This window comes from Hippopotamus amphibius, chromosome 3 (genome assembly GCF_030028045.1).
Source record: "Hippopotamus amphibius kiboko isolate mHipAmp2 chromosome 3, mHipAmp2.hap2, whole genome shotgun sequence".
NCBI lineage: Eukaryota > Metazoa > Chordata > Mammalia > Artiodactyla > Hippopotamidae > Hippopotamus > Hippopotamus amphibius.
In genome coordinates, this window is record NC_080188.1 from 64500824 (window position 1) to 64522999 (window position 22176).

At 42.3% G+C, this 22176-nt stretch overlaps 1 protein-coding gene across 1 annotated transcript in view; it reads right to left on the minus strand.

Annotated features, from left to right (window-relative positions):
* Positions 1 to 22176, minus strand: part of UNC5C (unc-5 netrin receptor C) — a 377961-nt gene that overhangs the window by 10584 nt on the left and 345201 nt on the right. Inside the window, exons 11-13 of the mRNA XM_057727431.1 lie at positions 17437 to 17605; positions 13640 to 13873; positions 42 to 191 (exon numbers count right to left, since the gene is read on the minus strand). Of these exons, the coding sequence (XP_057583414.1) occupies positions 42 to 191; positions 13640 to 13873; positions 17437 to 17605 (553 nt within the window). The remainder of the gene's footprint in view (positions 1 to 41; positions 192 to 13639; positions 13874 to 17436; positions 17606 to 22176) is intronic.

Genomic DNA, 22176 nt, shown 5'->3' on the forward strand with positions numbered 1-22176 from the left:
GGAGATGTCGCCAAGCCTTTAGTTCAGCTTGGGAACCTTACCTGATATTTGGCCAGCAGTTTGCTCTTCCAAAGGGAATGGGCGACATCATGAATGGACAGGCGCAGGTTGTGGGTGCTGCCTTTAAAGTGAAGAGCCTTAGGTTCTTCTAGGAGCTGTCCTCCCATCTGTCTTTCGAGCTGCAACACTTCCTGCAATGACACGCCCCAAACCAAAAGCAGATGAATGACTGGCATCACTTCCGCAGTATGCTTCCTCATTCTGCCCCCCTGCCCCACACCTCACTGTGCAACACATGACCTCCATCCTGCAGTCTCAAGACCCTCCAACTGAGGCCCTGGCCGTTTGCACAAGACTGGCTCTTACCAACCATGGACTGTGTCAGCAAGCCACACGACACTGTTGTGGGGTACACTTGGTACAGTCCGCACTTCCTGATGGACAAGTGGGATATTTAATCAAATACAGGGAAATAACAATAAGAACCTAAAATGGAAGAATCCCCAATAAAGGAAAAAAACAGGTAGAAATATAAACAAATACATAAGTAGATTTTCAAATAACTAGAAAACAAACCATATCTTAGATAAGTTAATACCAGCTAACAAATAAAAGCCTGCAATGTGTTTTAGGCACTTTTTTAGTTTCTTTACCTACAGAAGTAAAAGTTTTGCTTAAAATTATCCATTGCACAATTCCCAGTTATCAAAAAATTAAAATATTCCCATTAAATATTCTATTAGAGGAAAGTATATTGATACAGATTAGGATTTTTCAGCACCCAATATTGATCTAAATAGATTAAATTTTTTAAAAAACCACCTCATTTTTCAAGACGCATGATTAAAATGTTTGCTATGTAAACTTTACTTATGCTATACAGATATAACATGAAGATAAACTCTATACCTACTTCCACTCCTCAAGCTAGTTAACGGGAGTTAATGAAGCATTTCCAACCACAGCTGCCGTTATCCAAACACCAACAAAGCATAAGTTATCAATGAACAAATATCCTGGGTCTCCTCTGCTGTGTGAACCATCCCTATGCATTTTGTTCCTCTCATGGTTTAAAAGTTATAGTGACACAAATGTGCAAACATTTATGACCTTTTTTCCAAAGGGGTTTAGGAAAATAATGGATTTTATAACAATATAAAAACAAAATATGATTTTCTTCTTTGGTGAGACTGCAGTTGCAAGCATGGGGTTTAATAACACAAGTGATCACTCGGGCTATTCCACACGCATGTAGAGGGAACCACTCCTGCAACAGATAGATGGTCACAGTGCAGAGCTTACCAACATCATTGATTAGATGGAAACAGCTCATTTCAAACTGCTCCTTTAGTGGTTCTTAGCATCCATCATTTTTGAGTCAGGCCACTCTTCTGCACAATGCAAGCTGCTGAAAGGTCCTATAAGGTGTAGGGATTATTAGCGTAACGGGGAATGTGGTCTCAGGCAGGGACTCCTCTAATTAGTGTGTAATGGAAGAGATGAGGCAATAGCACATTGACAGAGAGACGGGCGGCGTCCAGCTGCTTGAGAGCACTGACGTTGAGAATATTCAACCTTGTTGGCGGATGAGTAGCTATTACTTGTGACAGGAGCCCGAGCACTTAGCCAGCCACCAGCCAGCCAGTCTGCCACCCCGACACATACGTCGTGTCACTGTGCCCTGGCTCTGCTGTGCCTGCAGCTCAGCAGGCTCTGAGGGTCTCCTGCAGGCCTCTGGATCTACCCAGCCCAGAGTCGCATACGCTTCTCATGGAACGCCCTCCCACAACACTTCACGCTCTGTTCTTTGACGAGAATCTGGCCACGTGGAAATGAAGATCGGAGAAGAAAAGTGAGGGTTAACTGCAGTTTCTTCTGCTTCAGCAGGAAGGCGTAATGAGCTTACCTTGATCATGTTTGGTGTCTAGTTAGCATAACAGAGAAAGCTGATGTTCCCAGTGAACCTGGCACCTGACAAATTCTAAAGCCAAAATGATGTTTGTTTATAAGCCATTAGAAGAAAAGAAACGTAATTAGAAATCTTTGAGATTACAGTCATGCCAATCAATCAGTTCTAGCTTCTTTCCAGTACACCCTAATTACCTCATCAAGACATCTAAAGAGCAATCGATAGTAATTATCTGATTACTATAGATCTTCATTATGTCCAAATTATCTCCCTGGGATGTCTAAAAGAAGATGCATTGTATTCCGGGAGATAATTGTACCCAACAATATATGATCCACACCCCATTCCTACAATCAACACAGACTGCCAGAGGAGATGGAGAACATGATCAGTTTTCTTGGCAGGGAGGACCATCGCAAAAGACCTAAACTGCCTATTGGCCATGACCTTGAGGTCAAGAAATCGAATCCAGTACCACATTTTTGAGTGCAAAGTCTGGGTAGGAGGCAGCCCAAGAAGAAGGCTCAGTCCTTGGCTTCTTCAGTACTGACCTCGAAAGTCATGGTACAGAGTGCTCCCAGTGAGGAAAGAGACTGGGTTGGCTCAAGCTCTTTTCTGAGAGAAAGTATCAAAATGCCATTTTAAAGAACATGGTGCCAGAGAACACACTCTCTCTATATTCTTAATTTCTCCATCTCTCCGCTAACCAGGAGTGACACAAAGCTGCTGCCCACAGCGGGGAGGAACCTGACCTTTCTATCCTGTTCAGTTGGACAGGAACCCTGGTGAAAGACGGACTGCCCACCAGGATGCATCCATGCTTGGAGCAAGGTCTCTAAACATATTTGGGTGCACATGCCATCAGTCAAAAAACCAAGCATGTGTTTCGTTTGTTTCTTCATAAATCATATACCTGTATTAATACATTAGTATGTTAATATATTATAAAATACACCCAAGGTTAAAAGTATGAGCTAAGATGAATAGACAGAGAAGTCCTAATATTGTCTATTTTTGCCCCCAAAATCTCATTGGCCTAGGGTCTATGAAGTCCATTTTAGAGACTGCTGGCTAGGCAGCTGTTCCTCCACTAGTGCTTTGGGAGAAATCAGCCCAGGAATAAATGATTCAGTAAGAAGAATCGTTACCAAACTTAAATTTAACATGTTTTTTTGAAAAGTAGCAACTGGTATCATTACACCCAGGATGTTCAACTTCAAGGAAACGCAACAAAAGAAAGGAGAGGACAATAACCAACGTGTAAATTAAAAACATTGAAGTATGAATTAAAGATATTACGATCAGTAAATAAAATACCTTCTTGGAAACTAAAATCATCTAAAGCCACACATGAGGTGGAGATGACTTGCCATGTACAGCGAATCCCACATAGATACTTTACACCGGAAAACAGAAGAAGCAAGCCCACTTGATAGGCTAATCAGGGTTTTGTTCCATATTGTTAAAGTACCATAATTTCAGATATTTTATAGCTGAAAGTTAATGTCACATATTTTAAAAAGCTTGATTCTCTGAATTCCGTCTGCATGAAATCATTGTGGTTATTATACGTGATACAGAGAAGTAACAACACAAAAATAACACATGTGTGAATCAATAAGATATAGCTTTAGAGTTACATGCTTTCCTCTCCTTAATCTTCCTGGGAGCATTCATTCAACATGCCTGCCAGGATCTGGGACACACAAAGTCAGCCTCTGTCCTGGCTTCAAACCACACTCACAAACCTCAGTTGTGGGGAGACCAACATATAAACCCATAAGCCCACACAGTGTGCTCAGCTCTAAGACAGGTGCTTTTGCATCCAAAGGTTAGGATATTTTACACCTTAAAACAGGATAGGAACAAAATATATTTAAGGTCAAAAGATTTAGGAAGATTTAAGAAAAATACCGTGACTTTGGAAAGAAATGCCATAATAGGAATTAGGATCATCTAGCTCTTTGTTCTCAGAAATATAAATGTCACCTTCCTCTGCAAAGGCTGTCATTCCTCCCGGCAGCACCGCTGTCTCAGTGCCTTGTGTGGGCTCTGCTTCTACAGAAGGGGTCACTTTCTGCCTGCCTTTGTCAGTTCTATCTCCACCCCTCCAACATAACCTTGAAAGACTCTCGCGGGGGTCAGTTACCAACAGAAATGTCTCCAGCCCGTCCTCCCATGGGAAAACACCCCATGCTGCAGGGAGCAGGCCTGTGCATCAGAGGCGGAGCCCGCCAGGATCTGGGCAATCCCACGGGACGGCTGCTTCCCAGTGTGGCGGCCGCCCCAACACAGGCCCTGAGTAAGGGCTGTATTGATTCAGGGAGCCTGTGAGGGACTGTTCCGAAAGGCAGGGACAAGGGATTCCACAGGAGAAACAAGCAGCTTTCACAATAACCAATTAAACCAAGACATGATCCATGCCAAGCCATTAGCGCTGGCCACTTAAGAGCCACAATAAATCCAAGCTGTTTTAAAGGCCTGTGCGTATGAAGGGAGCACCTCTGGCCGGTGCCCAGCTCTCCCGGGCTCTGTGAAGATAGGATCTGCCCCTGTTATGGCGCGTGGGAGGAGCCCTGCAACTCCTACCCTCTGGGCTCCTAAGCCCGCGTTCTTCACTCTGCGTTACTGCTGGGCTAGACCATGCCTGCCTCCACTGCCACCCCTGTTCCTCCTCCTCCTCTGGGTCCTTCCCAGCGGGGGCAATTGCAGCCTCAAGGCAGGCGCACACACGCACCCCCGAGTGACAGGGCTGCCTACACCGAGATGCCTGAAGCACAGGTTCAGGAATGTGACAAGTCTCTCTGAGTGCAAAGCAGTGACCGTGCGCCAGGAACTGTGTGAGGTGCTGGGGCCCCGGCTTTGTCCTCCACGCTCTGTGCTCACCCTCGTGCTCCTGTCCCCCTCGCCTCCTCCTCTCACACCACTGCCTTGAATTGTGCCTTCTTCCTTGAAGGCGTTTGTTTTATAGCCTCCACTTTCTTAGGAATCCAATCCAATTTCTGGGTTATCAAGCCTTTAGCTTCTCCCTCTCTTGTATTCCCTCCAATAACTCTCCTATCACTCTCCTCCTCTTCTTAGAAAGTTTATCGGCTACAGAATGGAAGACACAAATGATGAAACTTAAATCCCCTATAGCACATTGAAACCTCTTCTGGAAGAGGAGGTTAAATCAAGGCTCTGCTTCATTTTGTGCTGTTTCTTTCTTGGTATTGTCTTGATGTGACTTGTCCGCACAGTCTTTATTCTTGACAGAAGCACAGAGCCCTGAATCCGCTGTATCCACTGCTACCGAGGGACTTGGGGGGCAGTGCCTGGAACCTGGGCAGGTGGACGCAGCTCTTGTGGGGACACCACGACGAGTTCCGCGCAGGGCACGAGCACTCAGGGCAGCACGTGGGGCCGCAGACAGCCTTGCACAGCAGAGTCTTCTGTTTGGTTTGGCGGTACCGCCCCACAGAGAGGGGCCCTCGCTCCACGCGCGGCACGGGGCGGGCGCTGGACTGAGCGCGGAGGGCCGAGCGAGTTCTGCAGGTGGAGACCCGTGCCCCACCTTCACCACGATTCTGCCACGCGGACTCAGGGCTCTCCAGGCACAAAGAACAACCGGCAGATGTTCAGCGTGCCACACGTATGAAACCTCAAAAGACCAACCCTCAAGGACTGTGCTGCCTGGTGTTTAAAAAAAAAATCACGTCTCCCATCGGGTTTTATAGAAACTGCTTTGCTCGTATTCACTCTTTAATCCTGTGTTGGAACCTGCCCTTGTCATCTGGGGATGAGGAACTTCTCTCTGCTAGAGGCTATCTCATCTCCGCTGTCGCTCTCACAGCCGTGAGCCTGCCCTCTTCCAAAGCAGAGGCCAAAGGGACAGGGCCATCCTTCTCTCCAGTTCCCCGCCAGCTTTCCCGCGACACCAAGCTCAGCTCCCCGCGGGCTGCCTCCTCTTCCGGCCTCGGGCTGCAGAGCCGGCTGTGGGAACATCTGACTGTCAGCCGGCCTCTGCCACCTGCTCGGGTCATCGTCGCAGGCGCCTGGCCTCGCTGCGCTACTTTCTTTTCCTGTGCTCGCGCTGGGGTGCTCTGCTCTCCCCCTGAGTCTGTCTGCCATACTTCGTCCCTAATAACAACAAGGGTGGAGTCGGGTGACCATGTGCAAACACGTCCCATCAAGCCACCTCATTTCTAGGGCTCTGCCTGCTGCTCCCACAGCTGCTGTCGCCACGGATGCTTGGTCTGAGCTGCCACTTCAGCTGCCCAGTGAGGTTGGTTTGTGACACTTTTAAAGCAAAATGCTGAAGGGGAGCACACAGGGAAGTGGCTCTGCCACTTGTCCACCTCTGGGCTTACTTCTAAGGAAAAGATGGTCTCGCACATCTGTGTGTTAGGAATAAGACTTTTTAGGTTGTTCTAGAACTTCTGGACTCACCTTGTATCTCTTTTCACCCTTGAACTTTTTTTTTTTTTTTAACTTCTGTATTAGGTTCCTGTTTCTGTAATAAGAAATTACCATAAGCTTAATGATGTAGATTTGTTTCCTTACAGTTCTGTGGGCCAGAAGTTTGACACAGCTCCCCCTGGGCTAACATTGAGTGGTGGTAAGGCTGCCTTTTTGGAGGCTCTAGGGAAGAATCTGCTCTTTGGTCTTTTCCACCTTCCAGAGTTGCCCACATTCTCTGGCTAATGGTGCCCTTCCTCCCTCTTCAGAGCCAACAAAGGCACATCTCTGATCCTTCTTCCATGGTCACATCTCCCTTTGCCCATAGCTGGGAAAGGTTCCCCACTTTTAAGCACAAAGTAATTAGATCAAACCCACCCTGATCATCCAGGATAATCTCCCCATCTCAAGGTCTGTGCACTCATGTCTGTAAAGTCTCCTTTGCCATGTAAGGTAACATCTTCACAGGTTCTGAATATGGTGTGCAGATATCTTAGGGGAGTCATTATTCCGTCTACCACAACTTCTATTTCCTCTTCTCTCTTTCCTCCCTCTCTCTCAAAACATACATTCAACATTTCAGGTCATTTTGAAAATATATGGTAGGGCCAGGGCCAAGTCTCACAAGAAGATGATAATGGAGTAAATTTAGAGGCACCAAAAATAACCCTGTCCCTAAATAGCTGACCAACCAGCCTGCTACCAAACCTGACACTCACCCACAATTAGATCACAATTAAGATTTAATATAGTCCCTGAGCCATTATCTTCAAAATGCCATTATAATCTAAACACCCACCTAGGCACAATTAACATTATCTAGTGACTATTTTGTGCCAGGAAAATTTAATGACTTTAGTCTCCTTGAATTTTTTTTTTTTTTTAACAATAAACTGCATGTATTTAGAGTGTACAATTTGGTATCCCAACCTCCCAATAGTCTCCTTGAATCTTTTAAGGGTCCCTGATGCAGACCAAATGACGCCCCTAAGAGCTCAAGTTCAATGACCAGGGCCACAGCGCTGATGAGGGCAGAAGCAAGCAAGTCAGCCAGGTTGACTCAAGCTTTCCTCTGACACCACACTTCCTTCCATACACTGAGTGGGAAAACACATCTGTCATCTTTAACACATTTGTTGTTGCTATCTAATGCATGTGTTACGTGTATGAATGTATTCATTTAATTCCAGAGGCCAAGATCCTGAAAATATGAAACACAGGTCACACTAGTTTTGAGATGGTTTGAGGGAAGTGAAAGAAAAGATACGGTAAATAGGGCCAACCCAATGGAGGGTCAGCCTTTGTTGGCCCAGAACAGGCAGGTGTGAGGTGTTCTTGGTGCAGCAGGGTCACCGCTGGCCATGGAGGGGACATCAGAAGGACAAGCGTGGGGGAAGCACCAGCTTTCAGGATGAAATAAAACTTATAATGGGCTACCTATGACTATCTATGACGTAGCCAAGAAACCGAGTATCATGCATTTCTGAACTAGGCTTCCCACTTCCATTTCCAATGTCTCTCATTTTTCTCTTATCTTTTCACATACTATGATCTTTCACAGAGCTACTGTGTTACAGCCTAGATTAGGGTATGTGAAAACTGAAGTAATCCAAAGACGATTCTCTTCCATGCCAAACAACTACATAAAGAAAGCTAGTACACATCATTTGGTTTGTATCACATATCCATTTGTCAGAAATTCAATTAACATCATTGAATGTTATGATATATAAGACTGCCCATATTATATGCAAATAACTCTTCTTTTAGATTCAGAGTTTAGTATAAACCCCTTTATCAGGAAAAGAAAATCTTATTAATTGTACCCCTAGGATAGTGGGACAGAAATTACTTATATCAACACTGATGTATGTTTCTCCCTGAAGTGTTTTTAAACTTACCCCAAATATAACCTTGTTCTCTATTAATTTCTGGTCTATTTATATTAGGATTTAAGTCTTTGCAAGCAATGAAAGGAAAATACCAATATTACTTTACTCACCTGAAGAGGAGGTAAAGAGAAAAGCTGTGACATACCCAACTCAATCTTTTCAATAGATGTGACCTCTTTGAGAACAGAACTGGTTCTAAACTATTCTCACAATTCTTAGCACCTTTATCTCTTCACATGAACTCAACTCGCACATTGTTCCCACTGGTCCTTCTAGCAAATGCACAGGAAAAAAAAAAAAAAAAACCCACCTGAAAGGTATATCAAAGAATTCCACTGTCTCCCAGCAGCCTTGACTTTTACTCCAACAGTTACTGCCTGCATTCTAATTCAACATGAATGCTTCTACGTTGCTAAATATAGCTTTTAAGTTTCAGGTGACCATTTTTGCTTCCAGGTTTAACAAAGCTCAAGGAAACTGTTATAAAAACTACCAAACTCAAAGAGGTGGGTAGGAAGATGAAAACATGCATCAGCGTTGCTGAGATTGACGGATGTGGTATCTTGTTTTATTTTTTCCCCATCCATGTGGACATGATAAAAGGTGGGAATTCATATTCTCAGTATGTTCAGATGCAGACAATTGGGCCAGGCTTTTTCTAATCGCTCTCCAGACTGTGTAGTTCTGACCTCCGAGGATGAGTGCTGACTGAGCTTCCCGCTCTGCCCTTGTCCAACCTTCTGTGAGGGTTTCTGCAGTTTAGAAAGAATCCCCAGTACACAGCAATAAGTCTAAGAAAATATCAAATCTAGGGAGACCCCCTTTCAGGCCTCACTTGCTAGGCTGGAGACAGAGGTGGTGGAGGAGTTGGATTACGGCCCAAACAAGGAAGTAGAGCTCCTTTTCATCACAGCCCAGACTAGGTGAGAAGAGGCTGAAATAAAAAGTTTGAAAGGTAAAGGACAGTAGCCGAGGGAGTGTCCCTTGAGTGGTACCATAGGTGTTAGGTCATTGCAATGCATGAAGGGGCTGTGGTACAATCAGAGATTTGGGAAGAGTGGGAGAGGCTTGGAAGAAGTGCTGTGTGAAATCTCATGAGTCAAGAAAAAACACATAAAAAGACGGTGGAGAAGCGGGAGAGCCACAGCTTAGGGCAGATGTGTTGAGAGTATAATAGATTCAATCAGAAATTTATCATTTTTTTTTAGAGAAACTCAACAGCCTGGAAGTAGTAGTAGAGGGCTTGTTCAGTGGAGGTCATATGTAGCTATGGAAATTAGAAAAGCCTGCAGCAGCTTCAGATGGCAAGAGATTTCTGAGTGGAAGTGAGCTCCCTGTAGATACGATTAAGAGCAGATGAAGGTTTGCGGACCAGGAGACCAGGGATGGTTGAGGGAGGTCTTCCTTAAAACAAAGAGCTGCTTACGGCTTACGTGCACCTTGTGGGAGAGAGATGGAAGGACAGATGCTTCCACAGGTGGAGATCTTGGCTGGTGGAGATCCTGGTGCAGTTCCTACTGAGGATGAAGTGCACCCGCACTGGTGGCAGAATGATGTGAAGGTTACTAGAATCCACTTGGGCAAAAGAACTGTGAATAAGAGGTGACTCTGAGAGGAAGAGGGGAGTAAAAGGAGTGGAAAGAAAGACCACAAGGCAGGTACTGCTAGGGTGAAGTTTTGTACCGAGGGGACTCTGTGCTGAGCAACTGAAGTGGGTGATGAACCAGAGTAACCGAATAAAGAATAACAAACCCAAAAGCCAGCCCAGAAGCAGAGTGATGCCCCAGAAGTGGTCAGGGGTATGAGAAGTATCGGAACTTTTCCTCTTGGCCTTGTGGTTAGTTAGGGGTGTGGTCCTCACTGCAGGGACTGTAAGGGATACATGTCAGTTGGCAGATCCAGCTGCAGTTCATGTGAGCAGGGGAAGGAATGGGCGAGAAAATGATCTGAGGATACAGGAAGGTTTGTTCTTAGTAGGATTAAAGTTCCAAAAAGACCCCTGAAATTGTTTAATATAATAGTTCTCAACCTCGGTTGCACAGTAGAATAACCTGGCCGGTGCTCAAACAAAAAACCAAACCCGATACCTACACCAAACAGATCAGACCCTTTGGGCTGGGACTCTGAAACAAGTCTTTTTTTAAAGTTTCTCAACTGATTCCTGTGTGCGCTGGATACTACGGTTTAGGATTTAGGAGGAGCATGAGTGAGGAGTGGGGTGGGCCTGAAGGAGGAGGTATTTGGAGAGGAGATGCAAAGGATGGTATTTATGGGTAACAGCGATTAGAGGAGCAGAGCGATGGGAGAGAGGCTGGCGGGAACACGAGCAGGCAAGGTGCCAAGAAGGCAGAATTTAGGTAACGAAGGGCCTTTCAGAGTTAATTGGCCCCCAAGTTCCAATTCAAGCATGGGCATGAGGCAGTTGTGGTGGGACTTTGCTAACTGTCTCTTCGGTATGATGGTGTACCTATAACTAGGATTTTGGTATTTCTGCATTATTTAAAGGTCATGAGGTGCAAGAAAGCCTTATCCATTATTCATGTTTCTTTCAGGCTAAGTGCTGGATCCCCAGATGCTGAGAATTTATAAATGTCTATTTGGAAAGCACTGACCATGATATAAACTGCTCTTGGGTTGTTTTTACTTCTTAAACCTGTTTGTTAGTCTTTCTCAGTGTTGACCATATGCATCTCTTTCACTAATTAACATAATCAAAGTTATTTTATAAAATTTTACTTTTTTGCATGGGTTTGCGTGTGTCTGTTAAGAAGAAAGGTGAAGAGTGCCTGAGTACAAGAACTATTTGTGTGAATATAAAATATGTGTATCAGGTACTTCAAATATGATGTAGATCTACAGATGCTTTTTGCAATGATTTTTCTTTGAATTATTAAAAAGATTTGCCTTAATCAGACCCCATGGCTTGCCTACAAATACAGTTTTCCCTCAGAAGGATTTAAGCCTAGGATGATTTCTATCCAGACAGTGCCTTAAAAGGTATCACATTTGCAAGGAATACAAAAGAAATAACCTTAAGCTTTACACTAGAGCTGTGTGTTCACATCATTTATTTAACATCAGAAACTCCTACAGGCTCAGCCATCAAAAATATATCCAGGGACTGACTGTCTCATCTCCTGCAGGAACGCAACCTGCACCACTCAGTTTTCATGACCCAGAACTATTCTCTGTGTGGAAACTCCAGAATGAAATACCCTGAGTTTCAGGGGAAAACATTTCTTCCCTTGGCTTCCTAGGTGCATCTTTCTCCGACTTCTCCTCTTCCTGCTCTGGGTGCTCCTCCTTCTGTAGCTCTTCTGTTGGCTGCCCCCTCCTCCCTTGCAATGGCAGGGCTCCCCTGGTCCCTGTGCTCTAGGGCGTGGCTCTCTGAGCACCCCACTTTAGGAGCTGAGAGCCCAGACTACAGCCAGCTGCTGGGACATGAGGCCTGCTTTCTCCACTCAACAGCTGTGTGACCTAGAGCAACCTACTTAACCTTTCTGTGCCTTGGATTGCACATCTGTAAAATAGGGACAATGGTGTCCTACAGGTTGTTGTGAAGATTGAATGAGTTAAGAAAAGATACCGAGGGACTTCTCAGATGGCACAACGGTTAAGACTCCAAGCTCCCAACTCAGGGGATCCCTGGTCAGGTAACTAGATCCCACATGCATGCCGCAACTAAGAGTTCACATGCCACAACTAAGGAGCTGGCGATCCACAACTAAGACTTTGCATGCCACAACTAAGGAGCCCGTGAGCTGCAAATAATAGTTTGCATGCCACAACTAAGGAGCCAGCAAGCCGCGGCTAAGTAGTCCACTGGCCACAACTAAGGAGCCTACCTGCCACAACTAAGACCTGGCGCAACCAAATAAATAAATTAAAAAAAAAAGATACTGAGAATCTTGCCTGGCACACAGGAAATTCTCAGTAATGTTTATTATCTTTATTATTATGTTCTCTCTCTACTCCCCCTTGATATTCTTGTCAACCACCATGGAGGACAAATATCTAAATTATATAGTTGGTTCCTGAGTCTCTATCTCAAGGATCTGCTCTCGGTTCAAAGAGCCACCCCTATATTTCTAACTGTCCTTTGGGCATCTTTGTCCTGATGTCTAACCCATTACCTCTAACTCAATATTCCAAAGGCAAAGTCACCATATCCACACTCCAGAGCTACCTGCCCTTGAGTTTGCTACTGTTACTTAGAGGCAGACTTGATCTTCTGCTTCACCCATTCAGGGTTAGTCACCAGGGCCTGCAAGAGTTACTTAATAGGGCCTTTCACACCTATTTCCTTTCTCTAACTCCTCTGTCTTCACTCCAGCTCTACCACACTTTCCTTAACTTCACTCTATCTTTCCACTGACGTCAGACTAGTATTTCTAACATGTATTTCCAGTCACGTCTATCTTCTATGTACATCTCTCCAGTGGTTTTCCATTAACTCAAGAAACTTAATCTCCTCTCCTCTCTCTGGTCGTCAAGGTCCATCCCAATAAATCTATTATTCTCGGCTTTCGAGAAATAACATGCTGTGTAGAGTCTGTATTTACTGTTCCCTCTTACTTCAGTTTCTTCATACTGTTCCCTGCACCCAGAAATCTTAAGTTTTTCCCCATTATTGCTGGTCAAACCCTACCTTCCTTTTAAGGTCAATCTCATATGTTAGCTCCTTTTCAGATTTCCCAAAACAATATGATGCCTCCTCCTTCTGAAGTTCTTCTCCCAAACAACTCTGCATTCATCTAAGGCCCGTGTCACACTCTGACTTGCCTCCTAGTCCTTTGCAGACTTCTTTTATTCCTCATTCCAGATCATAACTTCTTCAGAGGCACTTACTAGATCCTTTAAAGCTTCCAATGGGAGAAAATGAATGGCCATAACAGCACCAGGAATTAAGCCCATTTATTCTGTAAAGCAGCAGCCTGTTGTCAATGCTAACCCTCATCCTCACAGTCCTTGTAAAAAGAGTGGGGAAACATATAATGAAGTAGCACACAAGAGGAACATAGCGTGTGAGCAATTATGCCAGTTCCTTTTATAGGAAGAACACAGCTGAGATCAACATGGAAGCAGATTATTTACCTTCCACGGGTCTCAATGCCAAATTCTTCCACTTCTAAATTTTTCATTAGAAAAAATCAAGGAAGGTAAACAAAAGTAGCCCTTGGGAGGAATCAACATAATGGAAACAGCTTATTCATCAGCATGGCCTCAGAGAAATATCTAATTTGTTTTTGTAATTGCATCTTTTGGGGCCAAATACTTCTGTTCACGCACTTGGGTACACACACACACACACACACACACACACGCACGCACGCACGCACGCACGCATGCACGCATATTGCCTCTGGGTGTGAGGTGGGCGGATCAGGCTGGAGCCACTTACCTTCAGGGCATCCTGAGTGTCATCCAGACAGTAGACTCGGAGGCTGTACTCCAGAGAGGAGCAGCAGAGTGGCCCGAAGATGGCCAGCTTCAGGCGCTTTGCAGCTGCTTTGGTGATGGACTGCCCGACCAGGGCGTAGGTACCAAGGTTCTCGGAGAGGAGGTGGCAGGCCTCTGCGTCCAGCTGGATGTAGCAGGGGGTGGTGAAGTTTTCTTCTCCAACCACCACCACATCCTGTGGGACAAGAAGGAAGGAGCAGTGGCTGAGCCTCCTGGCTGCCATGATGGTGGCCAACGGTGGTGCAGAGAGCAGGACCTCTTCTCCCGAGTTTTGATTATTCCTTTTCCTGCTCTTTTCTCCTTCTCTGACTTTATTATACTTCTATTTCCATTCTTAATCATCCTCTTCCTTACTTCCCTTGCCTTTATGCTGATAACATGCTTTACTTAGAAGACCTTCATTTAGTCTTTTTTGACCTTTTAAGAATCTACATTATTGGAATCTACCTCAAATTCCAAAGAAATGTGTAAGTTATCCTTTTAACTTCAGCATATTTGAGTTGATTATATGTTTCTGATAACTTGCTTTAATCTCTAAATTGCTAATTTATTCCAAAAGTACTATCTTATTTCAATGTTATTTTAGCATAGTAGTTTTTTCCCCTAAAATCTAGGGTTTGATAAGAATTTTTAAAAAAGAACTAGGGAAATTAAAGAATTATGCAATACCATTCTACTGAGTTCTTCCAAACTTACCCATCAATTACTTTCCAAAGCAATATGCTGCTTTTCCTCATAATCTGGGCTCTTGAACTTCGTTAAAAGCACAGCATGGCAAACTCTATGCGTTTGACACGTATTATTTTCTCTCTGTTATTTTTCATATAAACCTTTAAGCAGTTTAACCTTTTAGATTTTTAACGTTTAGCAGGTAATAAAAATAAGTGGAACTGATGAGTTTTATAAAAATAGTTACTAACTTAACTAGGTTTTGATTTAACCAAATGACTCAGGCTGCAGAAGAAATCATCCGAAAGACCAAGCATAGAATCCATAAAACGAGGCGAGGGTCACAATTCCACATGCCTCCGAGGGTGGGAAGGTGCTAGGAACTTGTGAAGCAGTTAGGGTAGAGACAATAAGGAGTGGTGAAGACTGTGGTGAAGCAGAACACAAGCCTGTCTAGAGAGCTCAATCTCCACTTGGCTTCAGCCATTGCAGCCTTGGAGGAATGGGCTCTTGGTACTTTAACCATAAGCATCTTTGCCATAGACATTTTTGCTGTATAACTGATTGGCTGTAAAGCAATTTTGCCATAAAAGATGAAAAAGCAATAAGAGTGGCATTAACAAAAATAATAAAACATGAAAAATGAATAACAAAATTAAAATGACTATTATGAAATACAAAATATTTAAAAACATTCGAAATATGTATTGATTCATGGCAATACTGTGCAAATAACTGATTTTATTTTGTGGGTTGTACCTAAGCACTTGTCTTCAAAAGTCTATCACTTGCAGTACTATACATATTTTTTGCTTGTTAACTTATTTCCTCATTGGCATTCCACTTTTCTATTTTTGCTAAAATTTCTTCTTCATTAAGAGAGGTATCAGTTTCCACATACGAGGATGCATATTTATAACTGAGCTTTGTATTATGTTGTGAAAGCCTCTACACTGTTGTTTGCTCTTGGTATATACTGTTACATGTCCATTGACAGATGTTCAAAAGTTCCATGGGAAATGTGGGCTCAACTCTGTACCTTTTCAGCCCTTGGCCTCTTTCAGATTAATGTAATATAAAAATGGTAGTACTGTGTCAGTGGAGAGATGAAACCAAGCTGTCAACCAGTTGAAACCAAACTGTCCACCAGTTATTATATCTTTTACAGCAAAATTGCCTATGGCCAATTAGTTACATGGCAAAAATGCTTGGGGCAAAGATGTCTATGGCAAAGATGCTTATAGTAAAAGTACCAGGCACAGCAGGAATGCAGGCCCAGTGAGGACACAGCCTTTAATTTTTCATGTGACGTTGGAAGTTCAGATTTTTATGTGAAATCTTCCAATTTTTAATAAATTCAAATTTAAAAGAAAACTTCATGGGGAGAAATAAAATCCGTGCATGGGCATGATTCAGCTTCTGCATTAGGCTACTTAACCTCTGCAGAGGCAGCAACCATCGCTTCTTTGCTTCATCCTGTATCTCAGTGGGCCATGGTGAACAAATGGTTATTTGTCAAAAATATGAAAAAATGTTTCATCATAAATTGAGTCCCTGAGGCTGGACAAAGCTATGAAAGGAGCCCCCTCAGGTGGCTGTTTATTAGTTAGGTCTTGCAACATCATCCAAGCTAAAGCAAGGACTGTGTTTTAATAGCATCCATGAAATCATTTCTTCAGCGGAACCTGTACCCAAAGCTTAAACTGAACTGGAAAGGAGAGAAAGGAGCTCAGCACGTCCACGTTTATTCCAGCCCCAAAAGGACACCTGGAAAGAAGCTGCTTTCTCCAGCAGGGCAAGCCTCGAGGGTCATTTCGTGACAGCATGTTACAAAAAATCTCCTAGAAGAAATGGCAGAGAATAAAGGTGCTCCATGTTCCTGTCACAAATATAAGAGTAGTTTCATAAGGATTTCCCTCTTCTACTCTTCACATCTCTTTCTTTTTCTCTTATTATTGTTGTTATTGCTGTTATTACTCAAATCCAGAAACAGGGTATCAGGGCAGAGAATCAGGCAAACAATTTAGAATCCCTTGAGATTAAGACCTTGGGATGTTTTTGAGATAAATCATTTAAGCTTAAGTGGAAGTGCAGTTAGATCTGGTAAAGTCCAGTCTCAACATAATGTATAGCCTTAGACTTCGATCCAGGTCCTCTGGCAAGGAGTGACCCCCGCTGTGGCCAGGAGGAGAGCACGTCCATAGAGAGGATATTCTAGGTAATCCAGGGATGCCCTGCTATGCTTCTACCTCTACTACTACTTTATCCTGAAATATTAGGGGTTTGAGTCTTCATGCATATTTTTTTCCCTAAACTTTTTTTTCCTAAAAGAAAAATACTGTAAGTAATCACAAAACATATCCAACATGTATACTGGATAATTCTCTTTGTAATGACTACACAAATCTTTTTTTTTAGGTATTAGGTATAAAATCTTCACGGTAAATATAACAAATCCTTCTGCACTTAATTTCAGGTGCTAACTGCAGGGTTCTGATGTAAAGAACAGGATCTGTTTAAGGCACTGTCCTTAAGAAGTTCTGATGGTAGCAGTTACAGAGAGTCAAGATGCCACAGGTGTTCTTCATTGTACTGGAGCTTAGGATACACCCTTCCTGTTTTCCTAGGTTAAGTTCAGACCTATATTCCCAGGACTTGTTAGCAAGTAAGTGTCTATCATTTTCTGACCCAGGTGCCATGTTTCTCTACCTGAAAATTAAATATATATATATATATATATATATGTTTCCCTTCCCAAGATTGTACGTATATTCAAAAGGGACTTATGTAAGACTCTCAAGTACACTTTCCCTATGAGTTAGCTAATGCCTGACCATCATTTTCTTTGTGCCTATCAGTCAGTAGATAAAGCACTCAGGAACCAGAGTCTGTCTATCTCCCCCTCTCTTCTTTCTTCCCTCTTTCCCTTTCTCCCTGTTTCATTTTGAGTATAAGCTAAAATTCCATCCATATTTTGCTTTAAAAATAAAATCCTTCCGATAATTGCCCTTGCTCATCTGCATGGATTGCTCCTGGGTTCTTTCTATCTTTACCCCAACAGAAGCTCACCTCCCACTGTCCCTGCACTGCCTGGTTCTTGAGCTGTATCTTCCAGTCCTCGGTATTGGGATCTGCGCAGTGATGCATGGTGAGAATGATGGGGCGGGTCAGGAGGGCTCCTGGAGGTCCACAGCTCACCACAGGGGTCAAGAGCGTCTGAGAGTCCTCCACAGGCGGCCTAGGAGGAGAGCACAGATCTGCATCACGACAGTTCTGTAGTATTTATGTACTACGTACTCATTGAGATTTCAGATCTAAAATTGAACAAGTAGCTTCTTCTTGGAGTTTTTTGGGAGGGGTTGCGGGGGGGGGGCATGGGGAGTGAGGCAAAATTAAATGGGAAGACATGCACTTTATGCCAAGACTTTGATCTTGCAAGGCTTGAGGTCTTTCTGATAATAGTGACTCTGCCTGCATCTCTTTGATCCCTCCCTTCAGACACAGGTCTGCCTTTGGTAATTTCCTGTGAATTCACATCCAGATACTTTTAAGATGGAATGAGAAGGAACAGGGTCCTTATGAAGTTATATAAGCATCTTTTCTGATAATACTTGCCAGTGGTTTCACAGAGTTTTAGATACTTTTGTGTTTTTAGGATCTAACTTGAAAAACACTTCAAAAAAATCACTTTAGAGTAACGACACCCTAAAGCTAAACTTCTTCCAATGACTTTCAGGAATAATTCAGGCTAGTATAGCAGATTCGGTTTTTCAAATATGACGAAGAGAATGTAGAACTGTATTTCTATAGCAATTTAAAATGATATTTCTCTACATGTGTACTTCATACTCTGAGAATTTGGGTGGAATGAACTTCAAAGATCCAAATTCTTTATTTTTACATGTGTTTTTTTTTAATTGCCTTATTTTTTCCCTAGTAAAATTATAATCAACAGCCAATGAATAAATTAACCTAAGCTGTCAGTTGATATGTGAGGAAGTAGCCCCAAGGTGTTGAGTGGATTGCCCCGAGTCTCACAACTAACAAGGGCTGCTGCTGGAACTAAAACCAGTGCCTTTGCAAAGACAATACAACTATGCTGTCAGAATAAAGAAACCCTGGACTCACAGAATTTTAGAGCAGGAAGAGCCCTCAAGGCCAACAAGCACAGAGCTTCTCTACAAGATGCTGACATGTGGTTAGTGCTTTAAATTAATCCAAAATTGTAGTCCACTACTACTGAGGGGTCACCTCATCTATTATCAACTCAAATTTACAAAACATTCTACTTAGAATGAATACAATTTGCCTTCCTGACACTTATCTCCACATATCCTTGACCTGCTTTCTCTCCACTCTGGCATGAAAGAGCCTCTCAAGCATTTAGAGATTATTATGTTATCTCTAAAAAGTCTTCTTCCAGACCAAACTTCCTCAGTTTTCACTACTCCAACTTGAAAAGCATAGTTTCTAGATCTCTCCCTATAATTCTATCTTTATTTGCATAGAGATGTCTGTTAGTGTTTCACTGTCTTCACTAGAGTGAGGCATCTTGAAATGAATGTAAGACAGTCACCCGTTGGTACCCATGGAAGATTGGTTCCAAGGAGCCCCCTGCAGATACTAAAATCCCCAGATGTTCAAGTTCCCTACATAAAAGGGCACAGTATTATATAAAATGACATATAACCATTATACAAAAATTATATAACCATTATAAAATTTTTATAAGCATTTATAACCAAAAAATTATATAACTATTATATAAAATGGCATATAATCTATGCACATCCTCCCATATACTTTAAATCATCTCTAGATTATTTATAATACCTAATACAATGTAAATGTTATGTAAATAGTTGCCAGTGTGCTGCAAATTCAAGTTCTGGTTTTTGGAACTTCCTGGAAAAATTTGTTTCTTTCCAAATATTATTGATCCAAGGTTGGCTGAATCTGCAGATGCAGAACTCACAGATACAGAGGGCTGACTGTACTCAAGTATACAGTATAGGAGGACTACTGTTTGCTTTGCTTTGTAATATGTGGTTATATCAATGCCTCACAAAACTGTTGCCTTAGATTATTCTCAATCAATTATTTATAAATATTATTTAGCAGTCTTGAGTTAGACGGGAAGTTAGAGATAATACGGTTAAGCATGTCCTTTATAAAAGGAGGCAATGAAACCCCAAGAAGGTTAAGTAATTTGTTAAAGCTAACCGCTCTATGTATTCCTAACATGAAAGGCTCTTGGGCTGTCTTTATAGGTCTGTGGTTGCAATGATGGCATTTGAACCTATATAGAGAAATTTATATTTAGCCATCTAATTTCACTGTAATTGTTTTAGGAAATTTTTCAGGTCATCTATTTCTTAATGCTATGTCTTTCCTCCATATGCTGGCTACCTCTTCCAGTCTTTTATCTTCCATAAATTTGATATGCCTGTCATTTATGTTCTCATCCCAATCATTGATAACATTGTAATACAAGAACAGGGCAAAGACAGAGACCTTTTCAAGGACACTACTTGAAACCTCTCTCCAGTCTGACATCAATACTTTGAGTGTAGTTCAGTCAAATATAAACCCATTAAAATGTACACTGTCCAGTTCATATCTTTCCATTTCATTCACATGGATATTACAAAGGTCATATCAAATTCCTTTACTGTTGGAACAGCCACTTGAAATGGATTTTCCTTTAGTCCTTATCTATGATTAATATATTAAGTACTACATAATCTAGAAGTTAGCTTATATCTATGGCTTACCCTCATTTAACAGTCAATGAATGATAGTAGCTGTTATTTTTTTTAATATTGTTGGAAGACTATTCTCCATCGATCTCTCACGTTTTTGCATGGCCTGGACTGTCTTTTCAAACAACTGTATAGCAATCTCCTTGGAAGATAAAGATAGTGCTTACCTCTGGAGCAAATGGCAGACATGTCTACTCCCCATTATAAAATACTCAGGTGCCCTAAACTCAATGGTCTGTTCCTGGAATGGAACCACTGAGTGTGTAGATGTCCTCTGACTGTCTTTACATCACCCTTTCAGAACTGGGGCCTGGGAAACTGGCACAAAAAATGGTAATACTTTGGATAGTGCTATTGCTGTGAGCAATAACGGATCCTTTGTCTCTGACTCAGGAGTCTTGTGTCATTTATCAGCATCTACAAAACTGTGGCAGCCAACTTGGTAGGTCAAATCTTAGAAATTCCTAAGTTCTTGGTGACTATTACCATCAGCTAGGAACTCAGCTAAAATCTGGCATATGTTCCCCTGAATAAAACTTGGCTATCAGTGCTTCCTCTTTTATTCTAAAATTTCACTAGAATCTCCCAACCTATGGCTTTCCTATTTAGAAAAAAAATGTTTAAAAATTGTCTCTTTTTTGTCTCTTAATATCATCTCCATTCTCACTGAATAATAACAGAGTTTTATTAAATCTAAAGTTATCAAAGTACTTGGAAATGTACTTATATTTGGAATTATAAGGCGACTGGCAGCTTGAGAACTCATTACGATCCCCTTTTGGCTTTCATTTCCTCTTAACCCAGTTTGTCCCCCTTTGTTCCAGTCTCAAATTCATCCTCTTAGAACCTGCGTGAAGTCTTACTCTCACTGTGCCATGGCTGATATTACACAATCTGCCTGAAGCAGTAACTATATTCTTGTTTAATTCTACTTTTCCTATCAGGGCAAAAAAAGCAATGGCTGCATTTTCCTGAGTGCTACTCTTATCTTTTAGTTACAAGTGTACCTGGAGAACAAGCATTAAACTTTTAAGGAAGGAGACTAAAGTGGAATGCATTTCAAGTGGTCCTTGCAGTAGAGTTGGGGATTGGAAACATCTGTCTCGCAGTCTGCTGTTAGCAGCCGGTGCTTGAGGCAGGAGGAGGAGGGATTCTTCTCATCTCCGAGTTGGAACAGAAGGGAGAAGACTCCCTGCTGGGCTGGGGCGCTGTCAGACCTGCACTCCCCTGGCATGCAATATTGACGGGCACCATTCTTGGAGGAGGGAAAGCAAGGGAAGGAAGGGGCAGTAGGTGTCAAAAGAATTTATTAACCCAGTGAGGTGCAAGAATGTAATGAATAGGGAAGTGGTGACATGGAATTCATAACAGGGAATGGAAAACAAAGAAGAAATAATGATAAGAATCTTTTTGGGTTTTCAAGATGAAAGAAGTAGCACCGAAACTGGAAACATTTCCAAGCATATACGGAAGGAGCCACTTAGGGAAGGTTAAGATTTAACTACGTGAAACCAAAGGTCAGAGCATTTAAATCCACATTTCCTTTATTTACATAAAGGGGGGATATTAAAATACATAAAACAAAAATAGTAGAAAATAAATATAAAACAATCTTTTATGTTTTTATAGAGAAGGGCTTTACTCTGTTATGCCTCATGTGTTATCTAAGATGTTTAAGCAAACATTCTATAAATATTAATTGCAGATGATATGGAAATGAACTCAAAACAAAAATTAGCTGCAAAAACAGCAATTAAGTAGAAATCCAGTAATGAACAATGATTAAAGTTTTAAAGGCTTTTCAAAATTCAACAAGGATAATATCATGGTAAATGTTGGATGGGTTTTGAGGACTCCAGGACAAAGCCCTCGGAGAGGAGTTTTAGTTTCCTGTCAGATTCTCTTATCCTTTGCTTGCTGTTATCAGCGAGGAGAACTCCTCCTACACATAAGAACATCATTTACAAAACTTTCATAAAAGCTATTGCATTTGCTGTCCAAGGCACACCTGTAAGGTAGTCAAGATAAGTATTTATATTACCATTTT